The following is a 13,148-nucleotide window of genomic DNA, read 5'->3' on the forward strand; positions in this document are numbered from 1 at the left end:
AATCGTGAAAGCAGCCCGGGAAAAGAAGTCTGTAACATACAATGGTAAAAATATTAGATTAGTAGCTGACTTATCCACAGAGACCTGGCAGGCCAGAAAGAGCTGGCATGATATTTTCAGAGCACTAAACGAGAAAAACATGCAGCCAAGAATAGTATATCCAGCTAGGCTATCATTGAAAATAGAAGGAGAGATTAAAAGCTTCCATGACAAACAGAAACTGAAAGAATTTGCAAACACCAAACCAGCTCTACAGGAAATATTGAAAGGGTCCTCTAAGCAAAAAGAGAGTCTACAAGTGGTAGATCAGAAAGGAACAGAGACCATATACAGTAACCGTCACCTTATAGGCAATACAATGGCACTAAATTCATATCTCTCAATAGTTACCCTGAATGTTAATGGGCTAAATGCCCCTGTCAAAAGACACAGGGTATCAGAATGGATTAAAAAAAAAAAAAACATCTATATGTTGCCTCCAAGAAACTCATTTTAAGCCCGAAGACACTTCCAGATTTAAAGTGAGGGGGTGGAAAAGGATTTACCATGCTAATGGACATCAGAAAAAAGCAGGAGTGGCAATCCTTATATCATATCAATTAGATTTTAAGCCAAAGACTATAATAAGAGATGAGGAAGGACACTATATCACTATATCATACTAAAAGGGTCTGTCCAACAAGAAGATCTAACAATTTTAAATATCTATGCCCCCAACATGGGAGCAGCCAACTATACAAACCAATTAATAACAAAATCAAAGAAACACATCAACAACAATACAATATAAGTAGGGGACTTTAACACTCCCCTCACTGGAATGGACAGATCATCCAAGCAAAAGATCAGCAAGGAAATAAAGGCCCTAAATGACACACTGGACCAGATGGACATCACAGATATATTCAGAACATTTCATCCCAAAGCAACAGAATACACATTCTTCTCTAGTGCACACGGAACATTCTCCAGAATAGATCACATCCTCGGTCCTAAATCAGGACTCAACCGGTATCAAAAGATTGGGATCATTCCCTGCATATTTTCAGACCACAATGCTCTAAAGCTAGAACTCAACCACAAAAAGAAATTTGGAAAGCACCCAAATACATGGAGACGAAACAGCATCCTTCTAAAGAATGAATGGGTCAACTGGGAAATTAAAGAAGAATTGAAAAAAATCATGGATACAAATGATAATGAAAATAAAACGGTTCAAAATCTGTGGGACACAACAAAGGCAGTCCTGAGATGAAAATATATAGCGGTACAAGCATTTTTCAAGAAACAAGAAAGGTCTCAGGTACACAACCTAATCCTATACCTAAAAGAGCTGGAGAAAGAACAAGAAAGAAACCCTAAGCACAGCAGGAGAAGAGAAATCATAAAGATCAGAGCAGAAATCAATGAAATAGAAACGAAAAAAACAGTAGAACAAATCAACGAAACTAGGAGCTGGTTCTTTGAAAGAATTAATAAAATTGATAACCCCCTGGCCAGACTTATCAAAAAGAAAAGAGAAAGGACCCAAATAAATAAAATCTTGAATGAAAGATGAGAGATCACAACTAACACCAAAGAAATACAAACTATTATAAGAACATACTATGAGCAACTCTACGCCAACAAATTTCACAATCTGGAAGAAATGGATGCATTCCTAGAAACATATAAACTACCACAACTGAACCAGGAAGAAATAGAAAGCCTGAACAAACCCATAACCAGTAAGGAGATTGAAACAGTCATTAAAAATCTCCAAACAAACAAAAGCCCAGGGCCAGACGGCTTCCAGGGAAATTCTACCAAACATTTAAAGAAGAACTAATTCCTATTCTCTTGAAACTGTTCCAAAAAATAGAAATGGAAGGAAAACTTCCAAACTCATTTTATGAGGCCAGCATCACCTTGATCCCAAAACCAGACAAGGATCCTATCAAAAAAGAGAGCTATCGACCAATATCCTTGATGAACACAGATGCGAAAATACTCAACAAAATACTAGCCAATAGGATTCAACAGTACATTAAAAGGATTATTCACCACGACCAAGTGGGATTTATTCCAGGGCTGCGGTGTTGGTTCAACATCTGCAAATCAGTCAATGTGATACAACACATCAATAAAAGAAAGAACAAGAACCATATGATACTCTCCATAGATGCTGAAAAAGCATTTGACAAAGTACAGCATCCCTTCCTGATCAAAACTCTTCAAAGTGTAGGGATAGAGGGCACATACCTCAATATCATCAAAGCCATTTATGAAAAACCCACCACAAATATCATTCTCAATGGAGAAAAACTGAAAGCTTTTCCGCTAAGGTCAGGAACACGGCAGGGATGTCCATTATCACCTCTGCTATTCAACATAGTACTAGAGGTCCTAGACTCAGCAATCAGACAACAAAAGGAAATTAAAGGCATCCAAATCGGCAAAGAAGAAGTCAAATTATCACTCTTCGCAGATGATATGATACTATATGTGGAAAACCCAAAAGACTCCACTCCAAAACTGCTAAAACTTGTACAGGAATTCAGTAAAGTGTCAGGATATAAAATCAATGCAAAGAAATCAGTTGCATTTCTCTACACCAACAGCAAGACAGAAGAAAGAGAAATTAAGGAGTCCATCCCATTTACAATTGCACCCCAAACCATAAGATACCTAGGAATAAACCTAACCAAAGAGGCACAGAATCTATACTCAGAAAACTATAAAGTACTCATGAAAGAAATTGAGGAAGACACAAAGAAATGGAAAAATGTTCCATGCTCCTGGATTGGAAGAATAAATATTGTGAAAATGTATATGCTACCTAAAGCAATCTACACATTTAATGCAATTCCTATCAAAGTACCATCCATCTTTTTCAAAGAAATGGAACAAATAATTCTAAAATTTATATGGAACCAGAAAAGACCTCAAATAGCCAAAGGGATATTGAAAAGGAAACCCAAAGTTGGTGGCATCACAATTCCGGAGTTCAAGCTCTATTACAAAGCTGTCAACATCAAGACAGCATGGTACTGGCACAAAAACAGGCACATAGATCAATGGAACAGATTAGAGAGCCCAGAAATAGATCCTTAACTCTATGGTCAACTAATCTTCGACAAAGCAGGAAAGAATGTCCAATGGAAAAAAGACAGCCTCTTTAATAAATGGTGTTTGGAAAATTGGACAGCCACATGCAGAAAAATGAAATTGGACCATTTCCTTACACCACACACGAAAATAGACTCAAAATGGATGAAGGACCTCAATGTGAGAAAAGAATCCATCAAAATCCTTGAGGAGAACACAGGCAGCAACCTCTTCGAACTCAGCCGCAGCAACATCTTCCTAGGAACATCACCAAAGGCAAGGGAAGCAAGGGCAAAAATGAACTATTGGGATTTCATCAAGATCAAAAGCTTTTGCACAGCAAAGGAAACAGTTAACAAAATCAAAAGACAACTGACAGAATGGGAGAAGATATTTGCAAACGACATATCAGATAAAGGGCTAGTTTCCAAAATCTATAAAGAACTTAGCAAACTCAACACCCAAAGAAGAAATAATCCAATCAAGAAATGGGCAGAGGACATGAACAGACATTTCTGCAAAGAAGACATCCAGATGGCCAACAGACCCATGAAAAAGTGCTCCATATCACTCGGCATCAGGGAAATGTAAATCAAAACCACAATGAGATATCACCTCACACCAGTCAGAATGGCTAAAATCAACAAGTCAGGAAATGACAGATGCTGGCCAGGATGCGGAGTAAGGGGAACCCTCCTACACTGTTGGTGGGAATGCAAGCTGGTGCAGCCACTCTGGAAAACAGCATGGAGGTTCCTCAATGACCCAGCAATTGCACTACTGGGTATGTACCCTAAAGATACAAACGTAGTGATCCAAAGGGGCACGTACACCCGAATGTTTATAGCAGCAATGTCCACAATAGCCAAACTATGGAAAGAACCTAGATGTCCATCAACAGATGAATGGATCAAGAAGATGTGGTTTATATACACAATGGGATACTATGCAGCCATCAAAAGAAATGAAATCTTTCCATTTGCAACAACATGGATGGAACTAGAGCGTATCATGCTTAGCGAAATAAGTCAAGCAGAGAAAGACAACTATCATATGATCTCCCTGATATGAGGAAGTGGTGATGCAACATGGGGGCTTAAGTGGGTAGAAGAATAATTAATGAAACAAGATGGGATTGAGAGGGAGACAAACCATAAGTGACTCTTAATCTCACAAAACAAACTGAGGGTTGCTGGGGGGAGGGGGGTTGGGAAATGGTGTGGGTTTATGGACATTGGGGAGGGTATGTGCTTTGGTGAGTGCTGTGAAGTGTTTAAACCTGGTGATTCACAGACCCGTACCCCTGGGGATAAAAATATATGTTTTTAAAAAATAAAAAAAAAATTTTTAAAAAGATATATTGCCAAACTGTTTCATTTCTAAAACAGCTTCATGTGTTTGACACTGTGAGTTCTTTGATTTAAAAATAAAGCTAGCCTCCCAAACCTACCACAAGCTGCTCTGGGCCAAAGAGCATGCTGTCTGTACATTTGAGTCGATGACCTCTCTGCTCGTTCACTCCATCCCCCATTCCAATGGCTGTAGGCCTCCCTACAGCATTTCCAATGTGAATAAGTCACTTTTGGTGGAGGGACTTGTCCCTATCAAAATAAAGAACATGACCCCTGAGGCCATTTCACTAAACCATAGCTAAAACTGGACAAATAAGAGTTCTTCCCTCATTAGACGATGGCAAAGTTTTGTTTTCAGTTTCTGATTCTTTAAACTGTGCATGGGAGCTCAGGCTAATGAAAATTTGTGAAGGAAAGGATTTTTCAGGTTTACATGGGGAATCTAAGTCTTTTTCAGAAGTAATTAAAAAATACACATGCCTTTACAGCACAACTTCACTGCCAGTTTGTTAAGTGGCTTCAGATCCAAGCGGGGCCTGACACTGGGTGGCTACTTGGGCTCCTAAGGATGGAGGTGAGCCCTCTGTTCAAGGTATGTCTTTGGTGTCTGCAGGGCACTTGGAGGCCTCTGTGTGGGCTCTGCAGAGCTGTGTGTGGGTATTCAGATCAGTTTCTGAGGTGTGTCTGAGAGAAATCTGTGTGGATCTCTGTCACAGTTCTCTGTGAAGTCTCTTGGTGTTGTTCACTGTGAGAGTTTCTGCATAAGGTCTGTGTGGGAGGGCCTTGAAGATCATCCTTGGACATGGTGTTCATGAGGGCTCTTGATGTTGGCCCCTGTAAGAGGTCTCTGTGTAGGATCTATGCGGGCTTTGTGTGGGTCTCTGTGGGAGGTCTCAGTGTGGGTCTCTGTATGAGTCTCTGTGGGAGGCCTTGGTGGGTCTCTGTCAGAGGTCTCTGCACAAGGTCTCTTGGCATGGGGCTTTCCCTTTCTGGCCTTCTTGTACCATCTGGCAGGAGAAGGGCAAGGGGATTTGCTCCTTCCTGTTTCTGGCTGTTCCACCAGCCTCCTGTCCACGGCACTTCTACTAACAGGAGTGTGGAGTGCACGTCCGACTTGTGGGACTCTCTACCATGTGAGTTATGTGTGAGGGGCCCTAGAGGATGATTTTGGGCTGGGACCGGGGCACACGGGTGGTGGGGGAGCCTCCTGGACTGCACGCTCATTCTGGACACCTCCTTCCAGCCGGTGGTGGGACAAGCCCCATCTTGTCCTCCTGCCCTTCTGGGCTCTGAGGTAACCATGACCAGGAGCCAGGCCAGTCCCTTGGCCTCCGAGTCCCCACCAGTCCCCTGGGAGCCATCCTTGGGCCACACGTGTACATAAAGGTCACAGACCACAAGTCTTCCCGGGGCCCGCAGTCCTACAAGCTTATCAAATTGTGCAGAACTTAAATTCTCTGCCTGAAGGCCTGGCTGTCTCTGGGAACCTGGCTTTCCATGTGGGAGCTCAGGTGGCTTCTGTACAACCCCCGCCCCACCCTCTTCACAACCCCACCCCTGGACTTGGCAGCTGGAGTAGGGTGGAAATCCTGTGGGGACAGTCCCGGGGCCTCCAACTTCTCCCCTCTGGGCCTGTAGGTGGCAGTGGGACACAAAGGGTCCTAAGTCGTCACACCAGGCATGGGCTTACCCTGACACTTGGCTTTCTTCCTGGCCTCCCACCCTAAGTACAGGGTCCCCCTGCCAACAGCCACACCCCACCCATCCCCCAGAAGGGGAAGGGGGTGCTGGTGAGAAGGCCCCTTCAGTGCCCTGGGGCTGGGCAGGCTGGTGCCTAGGGGTCTCTGTGGCATCCCACACACCCTCAGTGCTGGGAGAGAGCTCATCCCTTGCTGCTCCGAGTGTAAGAGGGGCTGCATGGAGCTAAGATGAGATTATCTGGGGGTGAGAAGGCTCCTGGGATGGCCGTCCTCTACTCCCCACAGGATACGTGGATGGGGGCATGATTTCTCACCTCTGCCCTCAAGGCCAGCCTTGCGTCTCCCAACTGCAGGCCCCACTCTGATCTAAGACTCTGTCTTCCTGGAGCCTGAGTGGGATTTATGCCTCAGCAGACCCTCCCTACAACCACACAAATTTCAGGTGGAAGGAAAGCAGGAGAGGATGGGCAGAGCAAGGTCCCACTCTGGGTCTTGTTCACCTTGTCGTGGAAATGGAATGTGTGTGAGGAAGGGGACAGGGTGGACCCCAAGGTCCCTGGCCCTCCAAGGCCCCATCATTCTGGAAACCAAAGAAGGCCTTTGGGGAGAGAAAACTCTGATCCCCTCCACCCAAGCAGGGCACACACAAAGTCCAGCACCACTCCTGAGAGAAAAAACACCAAACATATATTTTTGGGAGACAAAATTGTGGCATGGGGAAGTCATTAGCACACAGAGGATGTGCTAATATGGGAAAAAATGGACTTTCTTTGCATATACTCGATTTTTTCTTGAGGGAAATCTTTCTGACCAGAAAAGATGTGTGAAGCGTTCTCTGCCTGATAGGTTGAGGCATATTTTCGAAAACTGCATGTAGGATAATGGTGAACTCGACCTGAGACACCTGCCACCATCGGCTGGTGCTGGCTGGGTCTGCCTGGGGACCCCAGGTTCCTGGGGAGGCTTTTCCATTCACCATTCCTGTCTCTGGTCAGCTGGCTTTTGCTAGGGCAGCTATGGCCCTTGGAGGTACCTTGCTGATTGGAGGCTATTCCTCCCATCATTCTCTTCTGGTCTGTAGAGGCGAAAGCCCTGTGAGGGCAAGAATGCCTATGTACTGGGGCCTGCAATTCCTTGTGCTGATACATCTCTGAGGCCCGAATTCCTTGGTGGAGTCCCAATTTTTCCATCAGGATTTGTCTCACGGCTGTCACTACCGTCTGAGTTTCGGCAGCCCTGTTGTCCATAACTGATCTGCTTCTGACTGGTACCCAGCTCGGGGCAGAAGTCGATGCAGGCTTGCCTTTTTGAAGGGGGCCTTCCAGTCCTTTGCTCTTTTTATTGGGATTAAGGCACTGCATAAAGTTTTTCATCCTTTGTCTAAAGTGGCTTTCCGGAAAAACATGTCCCTTTTCCGGTGGCATGAGCCGGAGGTATTTGCTCCCAAGGCTCTCTCCTGATCCTCTGACCTGGGGAGGGTGGCCTATCTTGCTAGCTTGGGAAGCCCTGATTGCCAATGGTTCTGCACACCTGTCTTCATTCTCTTCTGGTTTGGGTCTCTTCTCGTCCTTTCCCTCATCAGTGGTCTCTTTGTTGCTCTGGCTGTCACTTGGTTCCTCAACCTTTGGTCCACAGGGCTCTTGCTGCCCCTCACTGCTTGATCCACTTGAGCTAAGGTTATGTGACACCGGGGAAGATGGTGTCTCTCCACTGGCACGTTCCATTTGGGAACAGAAGGGTGACTCTTGAGTGGTGAAGCTGTCTGCAGCAAGGACAGCATTAGTGTGAGAGTCTGGTGGGAGCACATTGGTGCCACTGTCTTCAACAAGCACACAAGTGGCAAAGTCTGGAAGGAGGAGGTCACTGGGAGAATCTTGAGGAAGCTCACTAGTGGTAGAGCCTTTAGGCTGGTTCTCCGACTCTATCTTCTCTTGGAGCTCAACCTTACTAACCTTTGTTTCAAGGCTTACCTCCTCTGGATCTTGAGCAACCAACACTGTAGATGGTGAGGGGCTTTTCCTAGCACCTGGATATCCTGATATCAGATCCACATAAATGGCTGGTTTGTTGGCCAGCCCACTGGGTCTTAAGACAACTTTCCAAGCAGGAGCCTTCTTGGCCTCCATAGCCTCTGTGGCCCCTTCAGACCTTGGAGATTGGGACCTGAGCTTCATCTTCAGTGTTGCTACCATGTCTGGTGAGGCCTGACCCCCACTCTCTTTTAGCTCATCCCTGGCCATTGCTAAACTTGGACTTGGTTCCAGGTTGTCTTTCTTGGCCCCCATACCAGTCTTGCTGTGCAGGGTTCTGTTTGGGAGGCTGAGAATGGAGGCCCAAGAAGGTGAACTGCCCTCCTGTCTTGATAAAGACGTCTTTGAGGACTGATGGCCATCACCAGGTAAAGTCCTTCCCAGGGCCTGCTGGATTTGCTCACGTATGGGTGAGGGAACAGGCAGGGGACTCCCTGAAGTGGGATCAGACTTTTCAGTTATACCCTTCTCTTCTGGATGGGGCTGAGGTGGTTTCCCCAAGAACTTGTAAAATTTGGCTTTTGAGGGGGCCCCAGGTACAAAGGTGGCTGAGCATGGAAAGGGGGACTGGGGAAAAGGCAAATGTTGAGCTTCAAGTAGTTTGAGATCTGTGGGCTCAACAGTTTGGAGAGGTAGGTCCCACTTACGCCTCACTCGAAAACTTATGATGTGTGTTTCCAGCTTCTGCTGAGTGTTAGGACAAAGGAAGGACAGCTCATGGGAGGTGTTTACGCAGAGCTCCTGATCCTTTAAGGGTGCTAGATTTCTGATAGCCATGTGGGGTTGGGACTTGGGTAAAGCATGGCTGGCCACAAACCAGGATCGACGCACAGTCACAGGGATCAGACCTATACTGATCTGTCCTAATTTCCTGTGTAAATGAACCTTTAAAGTTTTTTCTATATGTTTCTTGTCTGGGCCCCTGGCTAAGTATTTTCCTGGATCACCCTCCAAGGCCCCTATTAAGGGTCTTCCAAACTCCTTCTCAGAGTTGGTTCCCAGAACCTTCACTGGGAATCTAGCTGAGATCCTGGAGAGACCTGTTGGTGTCCTCTTCAGACACTGCCATAGACCCTTACCAAAGTTCTTCTCTAGTTTGAATCTTGCTTTATACTTCCTGTAGTATCTGGACCTGGTCCTCCATGTAGCTTGGCTGCTTTTACCTTTAAACACAAAGGGCCTTGAGAGCCCCTGCTCTCTCTGTGCCTGACTCATTCCCGGGGATTCATCCTGAGACCACCTCAGTTCCAGAGACAGCTGAACCTTGTGGGGCAAGCAGCTTTGCTGTTTATCCCTGCTGAGCTTCCTCTGAAGCTGTGGCTTCTGGATATTAAAGATGACAAAGTCCCCTTGATAGGTAGAACCTGATCTGTGGGCCCGGGAGGCCTGGTGGTCCTCTAGAAGCTTGGGAGGGACTTGGCTAAAGAATTTTGGAGATCTTTCCTCCATAGTGGGTAAAGTCTTCCCCCTTCCTTGTTGCTTTGGCAACAAGGGCCACTCCAGATGTTGCATTTTAGTTGGGGTGAAGGATTGTGTCTTTTTCTGGGATGTAGCAAAAGATACCCTACTGGTCCTCCTCTGGGATGGGAGAGAAGGTGGTCTTATTGGGACAGAGGGTGCAAGGGGGACTTGGGGCTGGGGCAAGGTTAGTGTTGAGGGTTGAGTTTGGATCCCACGGTGGAACAATGGTGGGGCATGGGAAAACTGTGAAGATACTTGATCCTGGTTTAGAACGGGCAAGCAATTAGAGGTCCCATTGAATAAAACAGAGGGAGACTGTAGTGGAGAAGAGTGAGTAGAAAACAAGGCAGTGGTCACCAGGGACTCACTGTGCAGAGAGGGGAGACCCCAGAAGAGCTGGCTGCGTTTCCATTGCAAGTGGTCTTCCAAGACCTTGGGAGATGAGAACGGCTGAGGTTGGGCCAGTGGCTCTGCTTTGTTTTTCATGTTCCAGAAGGATGGTGGGGTGGTGGTGGTCTGCTCAGTACCCAGAAGCTTCCACAGAGTCCCCCAGAAGCTCACGTGGTCATCTGGGCACCACTTTTTGAAAACTGACCCAACCTTTTCTTTCTCCTTCCAACTCTTCAGTTCTACCCTTTTGCTGATTAGTAGTTCAAGGAGCTTCTGGACATCCGAATTGACAAATGGAGGGTTATGAATCTCTATCTGCCTGTTAGCAAGGCCAGCCCAGAACGAGGCATCTGGTGGGTGGCAGGACACGTGTTCTTGCTGGCACTTGTGCTGTAATGTGCCAGGCAAGAACAAGGACTTGGTACTTTCCCACCACCAGGAAAAGGAAAAAATGGGGTAGCTGGCATGGCCAAGGCCTGAGATGGCTGGAATGAGAGAGGCCCAGTTGGAATGACTTGGAAGAAAGTTCTTTCTCACTGTGTCTGGTAGGATTTTTTTAAAGTTAGTTTGCTCTTCTTGAGGTCTCACTGGCAGGGTGGAGGCCAGAGGCCGAGGGGGCCCTGTCAGTGGAGCACGAGCAGGTGATGAGGCCACGGCAGGAGGAGCGCCTTCCACAGGCTCCCTGCATGGCTGATGGGCTCCAGCTGGTGCCCCTTGGCACACCTGACCAGGGGCTGCTTGATGTAAGGACTGGTGAAAGCCCCCCTGGTCAGAGACCCTTGTCAGGTGGCTGTGGGAGACAAGAGGTGTGAGCTGTCGCTGCAGCAGCCTGGGGCCGGGAGAGGACCCCATGGCTCTCCACGCCCCACACCCACATCACAATGCTCTTGCTGTCCCTCAGCCTGGGGCTTTGGTCACAATCTGTCCCATGGCTCCTCCCAGCACCCGCAAGCAGCCCCAGAGGCCGGTTCCCTGCAGCCCTGGGGGTCACACCACAGACTCGGGGAGGCCTACCCAGGTGATAAGGGGGGCAGATTCATTACCTTTGCAGAAGAGAGACTAAACTGCGGAACTCTTCCAGCTCGTGCAGGCAATTTCTGCAAGCTGGAAACAGGAGACTGGGTCAAGGGGAAGGCGGGGGCCCAGGTGTCTTACAGGAGACTGGGTATAATGTCCCTTTAGGGGAAACCTTTGGGGGATTGGACTTGGAAGCCCCAAACAGCACTGTCAAAGGTCACGTGCCCACACGGTGATTACAGGGTTCATTTTGGGGATTACTTTGTCTTTTCCAAAGTGTTTTCTCACTCATGACCTTGCTGGGGGAGGAAGGACTGCATGGCTTTACAGAGGAATCTGAGCTGAGTTGAACAGCTTGTCAACAGTAGAAGAAGGAGGTCCTGCCCCTAGTCTAGGCCCTGGGGCCCCTGCTGGGCGACACCCGTTTCCAGCCCCTCAGGGCTTTGTTCTGGTGCAGAATCTGGGAAGCCTCTGGGTGGGTTGTGATCTCCCTCCCAGGAGCCCCCAACCTGCCTCCCAGGGCTCTGTTTCCTGAGGGATGGGCTCAGGCCCTGGTGTCTTGGGAGGTGGTGGGGCCGGGTTTCAGAGCAGGGGGCACAGTGTAACTGGGGCACGCAGGGGTGAGTGGTGGACACTCACCTTTCAGAGTCTGGCTTCTCTGGCTTCTGTTGATGCTCCTCCGTGGCTCTGCTTGGTACTGAGATAAGAGAACATTGGGAGGCTGGGACCCCCAGCCCAGCAGCAGGTGCTCACTGCTCATGAGTAGTGTGACTTCCTATATTTAACTAAGGGGGTGGGCGGATTGTGATTTTCTTTAGTTTTACTCATTTCCTTTTCAAAATGGATACAAATATTTCCAGTTTTCCTTCTTTGAAGAATGTACAGAAGGATATCCTATGTGAGAAGTTTGCCACTGTTCCTCTGCTCAAGAAACACACACAATACCAGACCTGGTGGCGCAACTGGACTTTTTCACATAGGACCCCACTTTCCAAGGCCAGAGCCCCACTCTAGCTGCTGCTTGGGACCTCCTGGGCTCAGTACTGCCCTCAATCAGCCCTGAAGGGGGAACATTCACCTGAAATACCTGTCCTTGGACCGTGGCTGGTGACACAGTGCTCAGGGGCCTGACCTCCGCTACAGAGGCAGCTTTTAGCCTCTGGTCCTTGGCCACCGGTCACTGTGTTTGGGACACTGCCCTGGACCCCTCCACCACACCTGGATTCTGGCCCGAGATCTTCAGGGAGAAATCCTCGTGTCCCTCTAACCCCTGCTGAGTCTGGCTTGTCCTGGATGGATGGTGGTCTGCTCTCTCCTGAGAATACCCATTCTATTCTTTCCCATTTCAGGAGTCTCTCCAGTGACTCAGAAAAGTGGAAGGAATAATAGAAAAGAAGATAGAATCATACTCTGCTGGGTCTGGTCCGAGGGTTCCTTACCTTCCCGCTCTTCCTGTATTTCTTCCCTGGTGGTGAGGATGGATCAGGCTGGAAATAAGAAACTAAATATACAAAGAGCCCTATCCCACAAACAAGGGCAAAGATGACATTAACTGCCCAGATAATGGGACTGGAGCTCAGCCAACCATTAAAAAAGAATTGCTGAGGGAAGAGATAATATTCCATCTCTTCCCTCAGCAGACATTAATGTCTGATCGCACTGCTGCCCTCAGACAACTGAGCTCTGAGACTTAGCGTCCAACCACACTGCTGTCCTCAGACAACTGAGCCCTGGGTGTGGAGGTGCAGATACAAGGCCCAGGCCCACATCACAGAGCTAGTGTCTGGTCACAAAGGGCTCCTGAGGGAGGGGGAGGGAGCCCCACCCTGTGGCTCTATCCCTCCGCCCTCCCAGGCCTCCAAGTCCCTCCCCTCAGCAGACACCAATCTCTTCTCCGTATCTATGAATCTGTTTCTTTTTTTTTTTTTTCCCAATTCTACATACAAGTGAGACTATATGGTATTTGTCTTTCTCTTATTTTATTTAACAAAATATTCTCAAGGTTCTCCATGTTACCACAACCATCACCATTTCATTATTTTTTATGGCTGAATAGTATTGATTTGTGTGATATCTTTATCCATTCACCTCAGTATACATGGTTCATTTAA

At 47.4% G+C, this 13,148-nt stretch overlaps 1 protein-coding gene across 1 annotated transcript; it reads right to left on the reverse strand.

Moving 5' to 3' along the window:
• Positions 1–6,801: 6,801 nt before the first annotated feature.
• On the reverse strand, positions 6,802–12,741 carry LOC309857287 (spermatogenesis-associated protein 31E1-like). The gene is made up of 4 exons (XM_082750040.1): positions 12,477–12,741; positions 11,677–11,734; positions 11,064–11,124; positions 6,802–10,810 (listed from the first exon to the last, which is right to left on the reverse strand). Exons 1-4 carry the CDS (start codon positions 12,660–12,662, stop codon positions 6,865–6,867), a joined length of 4,251 nt encoding a protein of 1,416 aa, XP_082606166.1. The 5' UTR covers positions 12,663–12,741; the 3' UTR covers positions 6,802–6,864.
• Between the last annotated feature and the right edge of the window lie 407 nt (positions 12,742–13,148).

Source organism: Mustela nivalis (assembly GCF_964662115.1).
Source record: "Mustela nivalis genome assembly, contig: HAP1_SCAFFOLD_595, whole genome shotgun sequence".
Classification (NCBI taxonomy): Eukaryota; Metazoa; Chordata; class Mammalia; order Carnivora; family Mustelidae; genus Mustela; species Mustela nivalis.